Source organism: Ptychodera flava, unplaced genomic scaffold (assembly GCF_041260155.1).
Source record: "Ptychodera flava strain L36383 unplaced genomic scaffold, AS_Pfla_20210202 Scaffold_28__1_contigs__length_4768798_pilon, whole genome shotgun sequence".
Taxonomy (NCBI): Eukaryota; Metazoa; Hemichordata; class Enteropneusta; family Ptychoderidae; genus Ptychodera; species Ptychodera flava.
The window spans coordinates 1534784-1552322 of NW_027248350.1; the positions used below are offsets into that span (position 1 = coordinate 1534784).

Here is a 17539-nt window from a genome sequence, read left to right on the forward strand (position 1 = left end):
AATTACACCAGTACAATGCCCTCAAGACATTGTGATTAGTCAGGCTGTATTGCATTGACTCCAACTTTCAAGTTTCTCTTATGGAATATTTTTTTTGTCTTGATATGAAAGAAACTCAAGCCATTCCCGGACTTGTACTGTTTGTCCTTTCAGTACACCCCTCCTGTATAAATTCAACCCTTTGAGCGCCAAAGTCAATTTTTTTTGCCTTTATAAAATGTAACCAAAGTCAATTTTTTTTTCAAATTTTTGCCAAAATTTTGATGAAAAACTGTAGCCAATGAAATGTGATATCCATTGGGTCCAAAATTTTCAAAAAAGTTACAGAAAAATTCATAAAAACTGGTAAAATGTTGCACTAAAATTTTGGTTGGAAATATTACAGCGCTCAAAGGGTTGATAATAGTGTATGGTAAATAGCAGCTAAAAATTGAAAACTTACGAACTGAAAGTACAAAATGTGCTATAAATTTCCTAACAATAATTTGTAATTTTTTTTGTCATATATATAAACAATAACTGCAAATACCTGCTCATATATCATAGCTGCACAGCAATCAATAGAAAGGAAAACAAAGAGGGGAAATGCTAAATGCTAAATTTATGTCACTTTGTTAAAATTAGCTGTGGGCATGAACTATGGTTTACAGTTCTGGTTACAATGTTTTTTTCTAATTTTTCATTTCAATAAATAACTGATTTAGTTTTTAAAATGCATCGAAAACTCGAAGAAATATTTCTAGATTTGAGTACAGATTAATAAATTACAAATGTAAAACATTTTATAATTTTGAGAGAGAGAGAGAGAGAGAGAGAGAGAGATGTGGTGTGCGAACGCAGACGACAGTCGCAGTTGGACGTCAGCACTGTTCTACTGACTACTGAGGTGCAAATTTTGAGGCGATATGCGCAGAGTGTAGCTTGTCGCTGTGTCGGTCAGCTGAATACTGTACCATTGTCATAATTACTAAAATTGAATCATTTCCAACTGCATATCATCAGGAACTTTTCGACGGAGCGGGTACGTTCACACATGCTATAAATCAGAGGTTGAACGAGACACGGAGATTTGATTTACCCACGGTCTGTGATTGCGATTTCAGGCAAACTCACGGTCGGTCGCAGCAAGATTATCGTAACGTTGCTTGGATAGTCGTTCGAGGCGGGCGGCCGCAGGTCGCCGTTTACTTTTTCCAAGTATACGGCGACCTGCGGCCGCCCGCCTCGAACGACTATCCAAGCAACGTGACGATAACCTGTGGGTCGCAGCATGGATGTCTACTTTTTACATCCATGGTCGCAGCAAGATTTTGAAAGAATCGCGCAAAAGTATATGTGGAACAACACACAAGAACCGAGCAATATGTTAAAGCTACGCACCTCTAAAGTCTTGACGAGGGAAGCAAGAAAGAAGATAACGTGCACTGCAACAATCGGTCCGTAGGCAGCACGAGAGACCTGTAGAGTAACGGCGCGGCTCGCCGACCACTGCACTGGGCGACAAAGTTAGCAAATCTCAAATCGTGAAGCGTAAGGTCTTTGCTGACTGGCCATAAATAGACCACCTAACTCCATCAAAATAAACAAATACGACAATCTGCAAATTGTCAATTACTGTCATGTTAACTGAAATATGCAAATATTTGAGCATTTCTGCTATAGAAACGTTTCGTTTTGAAATTTAATCGGCAGTTTGGCCACAATCCATCTCACTTTTGTGTAATAGACGCTAGATTTCACTACCGAAATTTAAATGCCGCAAAAGAGTACGTCTCACCTACGACAGACACGGAACATGGCGGCCAACTTGAATGTCAGACTTTGTACAACATCGTGATTTTCAATTTAAGGACTTTTCTTGGTAATTATTTACAATGAAAATCATCAGGCAAGTGCACCTACATGCACAAATTTTCGTAAGATTTTATTCAGTGGACCATAGAAGACGCGTGGTTGTTACCGGTGTAGGTGAGTAGGTAGCCCTGCGTACCATGCTGTGTGTTCCAAGGCTGTGTGCTGCCGGCGTTATACTTATACGGCCTCCCACCACATAACGCCGATAACACACAGCCCTGCCAATGCAGAGCTATGTGTTCCCCCACAGCCCTGCTGACATGGGAAAATCCGGCGGATGCGGTCCCGATTTGGACCGCGCAAGAAAAACTACCTTTTCTAACTATTTTCGGCCGAAATCAGCTCGATCCCTGTGTGTTTCGTGTTGTACGGTGGTGGGATCGGAGGCCGTGTAACGCCGGGAACACACAGCATCGTACGCAGGGTTAGGAGCAGGTCACCTTGACTCTGAGTCGACCCCTGTCTGTCTCGACCTATGTGATTCACACCCCCTTATTGCTTGTTGTGGTCACTGCAACCCCGGTACCCTTTTCATTTCGACTGACCTCGTCACACTTTTTCTGTTCTGCTACCTGAGTGTCTAATGCCACGCACGAAGGCAATAGCCAACTTGGCTTTCGGCAAGAACATGCACCATGGAATTGTAGAATTTTTCTCTCCTAATGACATTACCTTTCCTTCAATATTACATTACTAATGAAATATCGAAGGACAGTCCATGATTGCACGTGTCTGCACATTTTAACATGGTCGTCTTGTCGATAGCACTGTCTGATTTCTGAAATTTCATTGGGGCAATTTTCAGGGTTGCAGACATGTGCAATCATGGCCTTTCGTGTCCTTCAATATTGCATCAGGAAAGAAAATTACTACAATTTCATGATGCACATTTTTGTGAGTGTGTTTAGTTCAATAGCAATATATTGTGCAATGTGATTAAAATCCGATGTAGTGATGAGTCAGTCTTTTGCGGTATCGTATGATGGCTTTTTTTTCTGCGGGTCCTCCCCTCACTAGGACCACAGAAAGAAGACTGTAATACGATACTGCAATGGACCGACCAATAACTACATTGGATTTTAACCCTTTGAGTGCCAAAGTCGATTTTTGTTGCATTTATACTATACAATGCTAACAATTTCTTTCAGATCTAGACAATTTTTTTTTCCGGATTTTTCCCAAAATTTTGGTCCAAAAGTGCAGCTCATAAAAATTTATGTCCTTTTGGTCCAAAATCATGGAAAAAATTACAGAAAAATTCATAAAAATTGATAAAATGTTGCCCTGATGTTTTGGGAGGAAAAATTATGGTCTAAGGGTTAATCAGATTGTAAAGTTTTCATGTGTATTATCACGTTCAGACAGGGTGGCGTCTTTCTTCAGTAGCATTCTCATACTAGCATTATACAGTGTTACACCTGTCAAGTGACTTCATGAACAGATACAATTTCCAACTAAACACAATGACAATTCTGACAGCATATCTAAAGGATAATTTGCAAGTTGAATGCTGAATAATTCCTTTATGGAATGAAAAGTCGGATAGAAATGTACCAATTTACAGGCACATTGGAATTTTGACTTCTCAATGTGAATGAGCAAAAGGACATAAAAATGACAATACACATACTTTTGGTTTTTTCCCTTTTTTTCGTATTGTTTTGTTTTTCTTCCTACTGCAGGTATTGTATGTCCACTCGGAGTTGGTACACAACATGTCTGGAACAGACTGATTCAGGGACACTGCGGTATAACTAGGATCCAAGGGGAAGGCTACGACAAGATACCGTCTCAAGTCGGTGAGTTTGAAGACTTCTCAAGAATGTTCACTGACAAATCCTTTAATGCAGTGTATCTGTCAAGGCCAGTACCCCAGTAAATTTTGCCAAGGTTGCTGAGTCATGTTAGCAGGGTTCACCCTTTATAACATCAATGCAATCCCATAAGGGGTCAACAGAAATGGTTATGTGGTTCCCAAACTGTTTACCTATGTGCTCAAAACATCAAAAAACACTGCATTAGGAAAGTAAAACAAGAACTCATGCCTGATTAACAGTGTTGATATTTCAGACAAAAACACTGTAGGTACATGTCATGGCTGTTGATACTGTAGATGTATCAATTCAGAGTCAAGTGCAACTTATGTAAGAAAATTATGCTTTTTTATGTTGTATGTTGCCATGGTCACAAGCTCATCACTTGTAAGTGAAATACATGACCCTTAGATTTGTCCGTTGTACTTGCAACAGGAGTTAATAATCCTAGTGTAGCCAATTTTACTGTGCCATGTACTTTAGTTACATGTACATGTATAGACTAATGTACCATCGTTCAATCAGTCATGTACTATTTGATCAATCAAAAAGCACTATGCCTGAAATAATAAATTTTCATTACAGCTGGTCATGTTCCCAAAGGACATGGTGATGGAGAATTCAATGCTGAAAATTATGTCTCCAAATCAGTGAGTATCTCAAGATATATCAATATGCCTCTACTCAAAAACCACCCGTGAAGCTCTTTTGATATTGCAGACCAGGATGTACCAGATCAGTGTTTTATTTCGGTGGCCACTGTCCCTCGGCAGCATGATTATTCTCATTCAAGTTTTGTTGGTTTTTTGACAAAAATGGCCCATGGCAAGTTTTGACGGCTGTCCATGACAAATTCTATCAGCTTTAAATTGTAAATGCAGGATTTAGTTAAATACTATCATCACTTTACAAAATGCACAGCCTCTTGACTTACATAGACTTGCATAGTGGCGCAGTTGACCACTCATTGCTATGTTGATTGAACCATTCCTGCTTGTTGCTTGTTATCCTTCCAGAACCACTTACTGTAACCTCATTCCCACCATTCATGCTGTAAAGTACCTGTACCCTCTCACCCCTCGTTTCTCTGTAAATACATCCACCAACCCTATTTCAAATATTTGTGACAAGCTAGTCATTCTAGCGGTGAATTAATTAGACATTTTATCACAATGTTAACATGTCACTTCACAGGGCAGCAATGATTTGCTTATTTCAATTTTTCCAGCAACAACGCACCATGTCTGAAGCCACTGTCTTCGCCCTCTCAGCAACACAAGAAGCACTAAGCCAGGCCAAGTGGGCACCAGACAGTGAAGACGACCAGCAAAGATCGGTAAATAAAAATTATTTCTGCGCACTGTCAATGTCGAAACTCTGTATTGAGTTCACCCCAAATTCAGCCTGTTTGCAGCGCCCTTGTGTGACAGACCCTCCTGTCTGAGCAGTGGGATGCCACTGAGAAATTTACAAAGTTCAGTAATCATCTAAAACTTTTTTCCAAGATAAGTCATTCACAATCACTGTGACATGCACTGTTTGGATCATAGTCTCCATCAAGCCAAGCAAGTAAAAAATCCTCAATACATGTCTCTGTCAGACAAGGCAAAGAAAAGAACATTCTCATATGTTTTCTGTAGTCTTTAAGAGTCAATTCTATTAAGTTATATATATTGCATATGGGATATGTTATCCTCTGCAGTCTTCATTAGGTATCGTTACATAGCCTGTCATTTGTACACATGGTTGTAGGATAATTAGACATGAAGTTAATATTCGACCTTATGTTTCAGAATATCCCACTAGCTGGTCCAATATTTGGCATCATGTTTCAGAATATCCCACTAGCTGGTCCAATATTTGGCACCATGTTTCAGACTATCTCAGTAGTTGGTCTGATATTTGGCATCATGTTTCTGACTATCTCTGTAGTTGGTCCAATATTGTGTGTCATGTTTCAGACTATCTCAGTAGTTGGTAGACTGCAAGGTACAACACTCCCACCCTTGGTTCCTCTTTACTTACAGGGGAAGCAAGTGTGGGAGCGCCCTCGTGTGACAGACCCTCTTGTCCAAGCAGTGGGATGCTACTGAGAAACTACAAAGTTCATGAAGTTCTCGTTTAGGTCTGTCAGTGGTTGACTTCCAAGTTGCCCGATTCAAAATTGATTCAAGACAAATGGTTTGTTGAGGGCAGTAACACACATACCAGTATACCTGGTACACATATTCGAACATTATCTGCTGTATGTTTTGTTTGCTTTCTTCACATACAGTACATGTATGTTGACATGACTTTCATCATTTTTTGATTAATAAATGAATAAATGTTTACATTAAAAAAAACAGTAAACCAATTTCTTGTCAGAATATAAAATATAAATTACTCTCTGTTTGTATTAGAATATTACACTTGAGATGACTTTCACTCTCATTTTGGTGTGTACATCTAGGGTGTGGCCGTTGGCATGGGAATGGTGGGATTGAATGACATTGTAGATTCTGGAATTGCCCTTCGAGAGAAGGTAAGGTATTGCATAAGAAAATATTAAAATATATCTGTTAGTGTACAAGGTTCATCCTCTTTCTCCCAAGCTGTGGTCATTTCTATGGTTTGTCTATGGAACCTGATAGAAAGAGGATGAAATTGGATATTCTTTTGTATTTGGCACTTTTGTATTAAGGGAAGGGGCCATCCAAACTGCACCCATGTTACTTTCTTGCTGATAAAACAATGTATTTCATGCACAATATCTGGTGCATCATGTGAGCACAGCTGCAGTATTTCAAGTCTACGATGAACATAATGACAAACATTTTTTATCTTTCATCAATCACCAATGACCTTTGAAACAGTGTTTACCCGGTATATTGTTTGGTATGGGTTCGAATTCAACCCTTTAGTACAGTTCTGATGACCCCCTCCCCTTTAAAATTTAAAATAATGTAATCAATTTTTCCCCTGTTGGATCACTGGTTACACTTTCCGGACTGAATTTAGTGAAAATATGCTCAATATTGATGAAGTTGCAGATCAAACTACCAGTATCCTCTGCCACTTTCATTTCATTTGCTGTGTCATCTGTCAGTACCCATCTGATACAGTTTGCATAATTAACCCTTTGAGCGCTGTAATTTTTTCCTGCCAAAATTTTACCAATTTTTATGAATTTTTATGTATTTTTTTGATAATTTGAACAAATGGACATCACATTTCATTTGCTACGGTATTTTCTCAAAATTTTGGCAAAAATCTGAGAAAAATTGACAGGGGTTTATATATAAAGGGGACAAAAATAGATTTTGGCGCTCAAAAGGTTAATGTTTGCTTTCAAAAAATCAAATTATATTATTTGCAGCTTTTTGCTTTGAAATTCTCATACTTCTTTAGATGTCATGAGATCAAAGTAAACTTCACAAATAATCAACCTTTTTGTGAGAAAATGGGATAAATTGCATCTCTGAATGTACTTTCCACTTCCACGAGTGTGAGGCTCAGTAATTTCGTCACAAAACAAGCTCAAAGTCCTGTGCAGTAGTAAGTCAATGAATTTTACAGGGAGCTTTGTAACCATATTGGCACATCTTTACAGTATGCTAAACAGCAGAACTGTACACTGACTATTTGTTGCGTATGCTATCCAGGAAATGTCAAGAAGGATACGATATTGTTTTGAGAAATAATCAAACTTTGAAAGACAGTATTCATTTTCTTCATGTATGTAAACCTTATGTAAGATCATTACATCTTCCAGTAACACTGATAGGCACTGATAGACATAGGCATCTTCCTGACATATTTTTTATTATTTTCAGGGTTATAACAAGGTCAGTCCATATTTTGTGCCAAGAATACTTGTAAACATGGCAGCTGGTCATATCAGTATACGCCATAAACTGAAGGTGAGAAATGCTACATTTGTATTGTCTGCATAAAAAAAAGTCAATTTTACAGTTCAGAAAGCACCTGATGTGCTTTCCTAATTCTTGGCTGCCATTTGCCTGTAGAGTGCACAGCCAGTGGAAGAGTGGGTATACACACATCATGTGCAATGTAGTTTTGACTCTGGGCCACTTGTATACCTCATGTTGATATAACAATGTAACTATAAACAAACCCCTGATTTTGCCCTAGAATGCCTTTAGACCTAAGTTTGTGACTGTGGCATCGTTGTTTGCAGTAACTGTCGAGTACTGATATCTGCTGTAGAGTATCTTGTCAAACATGCAGAAGACTTTGACACCCCCCTTCCCACATAATTAAAAAACATAGAGTTTTAGCTATGTAGTTTAGACTTTCTAGGGTACACTGGTACCAATTGTTCTACTTCAGAATAAAAAGGACGCAGTGTGTTCTACAGACTCAGTACTCTCAAGAGATCACTTGATGGCGGTATAAACAAACCAATGTGTACAAGCATCTAGGAAATACACATATCGTTACATGCATATATGCACTTGGGTTTGTTTGTACCGTTTCCATTCGAATTCCTGGTTGAACTGATTGAAAGCCATGTCTCCCCTTCCTTTGGTTGCAGTCCCATTTCCTATGAAATCCACATGTCAAAAACTAATAAACCCTTCAGTATTAATGGCTCTCCTGTACAGGGACCAAACCATGCCGTGTCCACAGCGTGTACCACAGGATGCCATGCACTGGGTGATGCAATGAGATTCATCAGGAATGGAGATGCTGATGTCATGGTAGCTGGGGGGACTGAGGCCTCCATAACCCCCTAGCTATGGCTGGATTTTCCAGTGAGTGTACCGGTATGTGGTGTACAGTGGCTCAGTGATAAAAGGGACATAGGCTGCTTAATCAACAAACAGCAAGATCTACATATTGATGCAATGGATTTGTTTAAAGTGCGTCTCACTTTGACATAAAGTGCCAAGGTTTGGGAATATCGGTAAAAGATTTGGGAACCCAGGTAACATTGCTGCTGTCCCCTTATCTGATTGCATTGATATACCAAGGGGAACCTTGGTAAAATGACTGGGGAACCCCAGTAACATTTACCCAGGTACGGACCTTAACAAAAACACTGTCATCTGTTCAGTCAGTTATGTCAGCACACTTATTTATGCTAATAATCATCCTACCACCCTAACAATGTCAGTGAAGTGAGGTGCAACATGTTTGTAATGGCCTCTTCTCAAATCGACACATCATTTCTAAATGGCCCAGGCACTTTATGTCAAGCTGCCAAGGGTATAAAACAAGGTTGATTTGATGGCCTTGTTATCAGTCACCAGCCTTGCAGTGGAGAGATGGTGAATTAGATCTTGAGAGTGAATAAAACAATGAAATTTCACAGACATATAGAGAGGACTGGCTGAGGGAACTGATAACCTTCCTGTCATTTCATATACACATACCATACAATATTTGACATGCTGTGAATGGCTGTGTCCAGTGCTGTGTGATCCATAGGCGTTCAGTGAGTTTTCATGTACTGCAGAGCAGAAAGGAAATTAAACCATATTGAACCCATTCAGTAATTCTTCAAGTATTGCAAAGGCAAAAGGAGCTGAACCCTGAATAAATACCAAAACAAATTTTATTATTAACATTTAGATTTTATAATTATTTATACTTAAATTATAAATACCTTATCTGCCCTTTATCAGGTACACATTTGAATTGATTAATGTATACCATTGTGTGTCCATTTCAGAGCCAGAGCGCTGAGTACACAATATAATGACAGCCCAGAGACATCATCAAGGCCATTTCATCCGGACAGGGATGGATTTGTGATGGGTGAGGGCGCTGCTGTGGTTGTCTTAGAGGTGAGCTCATGACAGACACACTACATAGCCCTGCCAGCCATTGCTTTACAAGTTTGTCAACCATTGGAATTTGTTTGTAATTAGAGGTTATAAACGGTGCGCTCGGGTATTTGGTTGCGGATATAAGACCTCTGGCTGAAAATTAGCATATTTGGCGGGAAATAATCACCGAGCGAAGCGAGGTGATTATTTCACCCAAATATGCTAATTTTCAGCCCAGAGGTCTTATATCCGCAACCAAATACCCGGCGCACCGTTTACAACCTCATTATAAAATGCTAAAGTTAAAATAAGCGGACAATTGTCGTTCTTTTAGGCCAAAGTTGGAACGAGAGTTCACGAGCGCCCAGCCTCACACAAACTCTGAAAAGAACGTTTCAGAACGCGCGTGCACAGTTGATTCAATAACATACGGTAAGGTACATGAGGTAACGCATCGATATTGCGACAACGAATTTGAAGAAATTACTTGAAAAAAACGCTCAAAAAACTTTAAAAATTATGTTGTTGTCACATAGCCGTCGCTGCTTACAGAAATTCTTCATTTGTGTATCATCGAGCTGCACAAGACTAAAATTTAACAATCAAAATCAATCTCAAGCCGTAGACTTGTTCGATATTATGGCGCGTTGACGCGTTGAACTCTCAAGCTGGCGTTCGAAATTTGCGCGAGCTCAAAAATGTTACGCGACGCGCAGGTACGTCTTCTTGTTGAGGATATAAACCCCGGCTCCAGCCAATCAGATTGCCGGATTCCAGCTAAGCATATTATAATGTCAGTATGTGTAATGGTTATTGTATAATTTGATTTAGATAGCTGGCCATTCATGCAAGTATACCGGTAGATCATAGAATTTCTGAATGGCACACTGATATTTCTGAAAACCATGGAGATGTTTCTGAAAGATAAACATGAAAGATTAAAGTTCTACACACTTGTTGTTGGCTTTTAAATCAGTTTATAATCATGGTGTATTTGTACAGGTGTACCTTCAGTCAATCATCCTTCAAGGTTTTTTCGTACCATGACAAAGATTTAACATGACACAGAAATGTAAATCACCATTATCTGTCCACAGGAATACAATCACGCATTGAGGAGAGGAGCCAGTATGTGTGCAGAAATTCTTGGCTATGGTCTCTCTGGTGAGTGACCCAAAATGATGTTGAGTTTGATTTGAGTGTTGTTTGTACATGGTACTGCTGGCATTATAACACAAAGTTATCACATGTTGTCTTAGAGTAGTCATACTCTCAAACTTTTATAATATACATGATCTTGGCCTACAACTTTTTTTGGATAATTTTGAAGCCTATTGGGTAAATGAAATTTTCATAGTTTTGATTGGAATTTTATATTCCTCCATAGAGATAATTCAAATATTATTCATGTTGGGTAATTTGTTTCTCCTGTACCAGAATTTGCATGGTCACATTGGTGACCTCTAACTTTTATTCTGGATTTTGAAAGAGAATGGTTAAAAGTTTCTTTCTGTAAAGTGTGATCAAAACTTTTGCGTCGTTCAATTTCAAGGCGTGAAACTACCCTTAAAATTGTCTTCTTGTGAAATCTTTTGAAGATGTCATTTTAGAACCAATTGTCAACATTTAGCCCGGCATACTCAATTTTAAATTCAGATGATTGAATGTTTGTCAGTGAAAATCCTGTAATCTGAGCCAGGGAATACGAACCTGTTCCAAACTGAGCATGTAGCATGCTATTTGAGAACTTCCACTAATGCCCATGATATTTCCTTGACACCAGGTGATGCCAGTCACATGACAGCCCCGAGTGAGGATGGGAACGGTGCAATACGCTGCATGCAAGCTGCGATCAGAGACGCCCACGTCAACACCGAGGACGTCACTTACATCAACGCCCATGCTACCTCAACTCCATTAGGTAATGAACAGTCAACATTCTCTTTGAAATTGATTTAGAATGGCAGAGTTACAGAGGCACAGCGGGTCTTATTACTTGACACAGTGCCGACTGCCTCTACTTATTCCATGGGGTTGGTTTTCTCAGCCCATACAATATAGAAATCCTTGGTTTCTGGAATACCAGCTGAGGGGCAACACCACTATTCATGCTCATTTTTCTGCAAAACAGTATTGCCAAAGGAAATTTCTCCAATTCTAGCGCAATACTTTCTTGCAAGCACATTCTGATCTTTTCCACCATTGAAATTGAATGAGAAAACGTAATTGTTTTTCTGAATTCATTCGTTCTAATACCTTGTATGCTACATACTGCATGCATTGTTGTTTTCATCCTTATTGCAGCATAATGCCAGATTGAAAAATGTGGCAATATCTTCTCATGACATTCCCTAAATTAACTCAGAAAAAAATTTAAGGAAGTACACCTCAAAAGTGACTTAAACTTTTGCTTCAACTCTCTGCAATGACATTTTCAACCATACTCTTACCAAATCAAGAATAACAAGTCATCGTTGATGACACAGTCCCCACTTGTTAATGGGTACTTTGATTACATGTCCTCAGAGAGGATAGAGTCCTCTTCATTAATTAGGTCTGTGATAAAAATACTTTGATACAGATGGCGCTCAATGGCCAAGAATGAGTTCCATGGTGATGAAAACATAAAACCAATGTAGGCCACCATCCTAAAGTTCATAAAATGAGTCAACTAGGAATTAATCAACAGGATGTTGCAAAACATTTTTGCATACATTCTAACACTTGACAGATTATCACTGGTACCATATTTCATAAAGTTTGATGCAGTATTTACAACACTATGAGATCAACATCTGTATCGAGTTTCATCACATTTGCCGTTGTATTAATTTGTGGCTATATCACCCTAATTAGGAAAGTTCATTACTTATGCAATTACAAATTAATTAAAATGACACTGATAAATGTCTTTTTCAATGTTAAAGCAATGTGAGCTTAACATCAGTTAACATCTGTATAAAATTTCATGAATTTGATGCAGTACGTATTTCTTGACATATCAGCCTACTTACGAAACTTCAATAATTGACATGTTACTGCTACATGACGTGAAACAAATTGACGAGCATATGTATGAAATAGGTCAATGTCCTTGTACCAACTTTGAATGATACTGGTGGAAATATGTCTGAGTTATGGCTCTGTACATTTGAAAATTGTAACAAAATCACCGCCATGCAGCGATATTTGATCTTACTGTTTAAAAAATCAACATGTATATGTATGACGTAAGTCAATGTACATGTACCAACTTTGAATAAGATCAGTTGAGACTTGCCAGAGTTATGGCTCTCGACATGGAACAACCATAACAAAATTGCTACCATGTGGCCATATTGGACCATCTCGTGAAACCAATCGACATACATATGTATAAAAAGTCAATGTCCTTGTACCAACTTTGAATAAATATGCTTGATACATGTCTGAGTTATGGTTCCGGACATGAAAAAATCGGGAAAAAAATGGCCACACGGAGGCCATATTGGATTGTATCATAAAACAAATCAATGTGCATATGTATGACATAGGTCAACGTCCTTGTACTAAGTTTGAATAAAATCGGGGAATAAAATTAGTTGAGACATGCCCAAGTTTTGGCTAAGGACACGAAAAAATTGTAACAAAATGGCTGCAATGCAGCCATATTGGATCATATCATGAAACAAATTGACATACATATGTATGACATAGGTTAATGTCCTTGTACCAACTTTGAATAAAATCGGTTGAAACATGTCTGAGTTATGGCTCTGTATATGAAAAAATTGTAATAAAATGGCCGCCTGGCGGCCATATTGGATCGTATCACAAAACAAATTGACGTGCATATCTATGACATTGGTCAATGTCCTTGTACCAACTTTGAATAAAATCGGTTAAAACATGTCTGAGTTATGGCTCTGTATATGAAAAAATTGTAATAAAATGGCCGCCTGGCGGCCATATTGGATCGTATCACAAAACAAATCGACGTGCATATCTATGACATTGGTTAATGTCCTTGTACCAACTTTGAATAAAATCGGTTAAAACATGTCTGAGTATGGCTCTGTATATGAAACAAATTGTAATAAAATGGCCGCCTGGCGGCCATATTGGATCGTATCACAAAACAAATCGACGTGCATATCTATGACATTGGTTAATGTCCTTGTACCAACTTTGAATAAAATCGGTTAAAACATGTCTGAGTTATGGCTCTGTATATGAAAAAAATTGTAATAAAATGGCCGCCTGGCGGCCATATTGGATCATATCACAAACAAATCGACGTGCATATCTATGAAATTGGTCAATGTTCTTGTACCAACGTAGAATAAAATCGGTTGAAACATGTCTGAGTTATAGCTCTGTACATGAAAAAATCGTAATAAAATGGCCGCCTGGCGGCCATATTGGATTGTATCACAAAACAAATCGACGTGCATATGTATGACATTGGTCAATGTCCTTGTACCAACTTTTAATAAAATCGGTTGAAACATGTCTGAGTTATGGCTCTGTACATGAAAAAATCGTAATAAAATGGCCGCCTGGCGGCCATATTGAATCATATCACAAAACAAATTGACGTGCATATCTATGACATTGGTCAATGTCCTTGTACCAACTTTGAATAAAATCGGTTGAAACATGTCTGAGTTATGGCTCTGTACATGAAAAAATCGTAATAAAATGGCCGCCTGGCGGCCATATTGGATCGTATCACAAAACAAATCGACGTGCATCTGTATGACATATGAAGTAATCGTTGTACCAAGTTTGAATGAAATCGCTTCTTGCATCTCTGAGATATCTGCGTGAACGGACGGACGGACGCACGCACGCACGCACGCACGCACGCACGCACGCACGCACGGACATGACCAAACCTATAAGTCCCCCCGGACGGTGTCCGTGGGGACTAAAAATCAGAGGTCGCTGTGCAAAGTTTTGAAGTACAGAAGAAAATTACTGACATTTACCAATATCTGGAATTCAAAATAGCCACCATCCCCGTTTTAATGTTGTGGGAAATTTCAAAATTTTTGATTTTCAAAACACTGAGAGGTTAAAAACTTTTCTACCCAAAGGGCTTTAAATGAACCCGATCAGCTGTAGACCAGAAAAGTATCATAAATATGTTAAAGGCTGAATATCTGTCCCTATGGTGCTTTCTACCTGAAGATACATGTCTTTGAAGCAGAAAAAGATTTTTCTATGTTTAATCACAGGATTGTGGATTTATCCGCTGTTTCTGTTTGGCAGGTGATGCAGTTGAAAATCGAGCAATTCAGACAGTGTTTGGGAAACACAGCAGTCATTTAGCCGTATCTGCAACCAAAGGTGCTACAGGACATCTGCTTGGTGCAGCTGGGGCCCTGGAAGCTGCATTTACTATCATGGCTTGTCACACTGTAAGTTGATTGGCTTGTCACACTGTAAGTTGATTGGCTTGTCACACTGTAAGTTGATTGGATATCACCCTGGAGTTGATTAGCTTATCAAACAGTAAAAGTTATTGGCTCATGCATAAACAGGTTTTGACCGCATGGTCTCTGTTCACACTGTGAGTCACCACTATTCATGAATCTGTAATTGTTTTGACGAAATAGACTGAGATCATGCCAGGTTTCCTGATTAGTACCCAGTGGGTGAATGTTCAGAAGTAGCTGTTACCTTTCACCCATCCTGTGGATATTACCATAGCAACAACTCTTGTTTCAATCTCTCTTTACAGGGCATACTACCGCCCACATTAAATCTTACAGAAACTTCAGCAGAATTCGACATGAACTATGTACCGTGTACATCCCAGAGTTGGACAGCGCCCTCTAACGGTAGGAGAGTTGCCCTCACCAACAGCTTTGGATTCGGAGGAACAAATGCATCGCTGTGTATAGCGAGTGTGTGAAAACACATCACCATAGTAACTGATGGCTTGATTGAAAGATAAATAAACTAAGGGACTGTGGTGTATGATTTTTTTTTAAAGTTTCAATATCTGGGACACTCTTGATTGAAAGAAAAATATGTTTTCTCTCCGAAAAAAGATGTGGAAATGATCTGACTAGGCTTGGATACGTGAAACATATGCTTTTCTGGAGCTGTTGATGAGATACACCCATATGTGTAATATCACACACAACACAATTGTTGGCTGTTCTCTGGAATATAACGCATAAGGCAACATTTGGTTGCTCTATTTCTGATGGAATGTGTGCTCGGAACAATTCAAAATATTGGAATAGAGAGTCCGACGTGAACTGCATATGCTCCGCTCTTTCAGCTAAAAAAACAAACTTGAATTGGGTACTCTGCTAAAAATTCCAATTAATGAATTAATAAACCACTCTTTTAAAGAACTTTTTTGAAACTATGAGAATGTAGCATTGTCATTATTTCCTCGATCTTGTCATCCTCACAGAGAGAATCAAGTTACAGAGTTTTTTAATCTGTATTATCAGTGATTTGTTTGTGCTTTGTGGAACATTTTCTTTACCTCAGGACTGCTTGTGTGGTGCTGACACTTGCATCACGTATTTTGTAAATTTGCATATGTTTAGTGTGTTCTGTGCAGCGCACTGTGACGTATGTGTAGTGCATTTTTAAAGAAATTTTAATAATAATAATAGTAATAATAATATAGAGTTGGCTGTAGAGAGGGTTGTTTTGAACCAAATGTGGAGGGTGGTTTTTGCAAGCACCACACATATCACAACCCTGGTTCACAGAAAGCTTTGGTGTGGTAATTTCTGCTTTCAAGAACTGGGTCTCAGACACTCGACTGATTTGTTGGTTCATGAGTAAAAGTGGCAATACAAACAGTGTATGATGAAGGAGAGCTCTAGTCTTTGCTCATGCTGTTGAAATGAGTCATAGTAACTTGATCTCGTGCAGTGATCCACTGGGAATTCATTTTCAATTGTCAACTGTACTCGGCAACAGACTCCGTGCATGTTAGAAGTGTGCGTAATAACAGACTTTTACTGAAAATCTATTTGCAGAATATAAAAGATCAATTACTCCATTGATTAGACTGCGAATTTTACAGGGTCAGCATATGGCTGTGAGTTTTGATGAGTTTTTGGCACTTTTTGTTTTTATGTCAACAAAAAAATTTTTTGTGCTACCTCCCAAGGCATGTCGGGACACCGATTTAGCTTGTCACCACAGTGTCTGTATGTGTAAAATGCACCATCATTGTTAATTATGAATGCTTGTCCAGACCAGAATTCACCCGTGAACAATAACAATGCAGTTGATGAGTTGACTAGATGAAGACTGTACATCTGAAAATGCTTTTGGAATTAGACCAATAAACTGTAATTGACATTAAAAAGTGTAAATAGGTGAAAAAAAATTCATCAAAATGCACAACTATTGGCCCTCTAGCTCTTTCTGCTAATAAAACTCAGGTTTCAATTTGTAGTGCTGTAAAGGGAGACGCATAATGCCTGAAATTCAGCCATGTGTTCATACAGTACCGGGGTATGAATAACCAAGTTGAATAACTTGTTTTAATGTATGCTTTAGCAAAATAATTGTGGATACTGAGAAATGAATACAGAAGAAAAGAATAGGAAAAATGTGAATAACGGAAAATAAAAAAATTATATCTTTTTCCTTTGGATAGGGAGGGTCAGTCTGTTGTTTAATTGTTCCACTGAACACAAAAATTGTGCATCTCCCGGGCTTTGTTTTCTAAGGGATGGACCATTAGATCTTGGGAGGGGGGTGGTCACAATGAATTGTGAAAAATTTTTTTTTACTATTGTAAATTTCTGAAAATTTTTTTTTCCAATTGAGATTAGCTGTGCAAATTTTTTTTTTCAGATAAAATTTTCAGATTTATAATTTTTTTTTTTTGGTTCGTCGCTGTCTGAAGATAAAGAGGGCAAACATGTGGTGCCAAGCACCACAAGCGGCCACGCAAGCGGTCACTGGCAAGAGGTCAGGAGAGGGGTGTCCCCTGCTGCTGTTGGAGCTTTTGAAAAATAGAGATTAAAATGGTGTTATTTGGTGGCACTTGGGGAGTATTTTTGCGGGGGAGGTCAGGAGGGGGGTGTCCCCCTCCTGCTGTTGGAGCTTTTAAAAAATAGAGATAAAAAT

At 38.6% G+C, this 17539-nt stretch overlaps 1 protein-coding gene across 1 annotated transcript; it reads left to right on the forward strand.

The window, feature by feature from the left end:
* The first annotated feature begins 1587 nt into the window (after window positions 1-1587).
* On the forward strand, window positions 1588-16022 carry LOC139127047 (3-oxoacyl-[acyl-carrier-protein] synthase, mitochondrial-like). The gene is given in 12 exon segments (XM_070692974.1): window positions 1588-1968; window positions 3537-3653; window positions 4254-4318; window positions 4897-5004; window positions 6121-6192; window positions 7484-7570; window positions 8276-8429; window positions 9348-9460; window positions 10540-10606; window positions 11226-11363; window positions 14696-14844; window positions 15168-16022. Coding segments are annotated over 12 exon segments (1338 nt in total). The 5' UTR covers window positions 1588-1874; the 3' UTR covers window positions 15342-16022.
* The last annotated feature ends 1517 nt before the right edge of the window (window positions 16023-17539 follow it).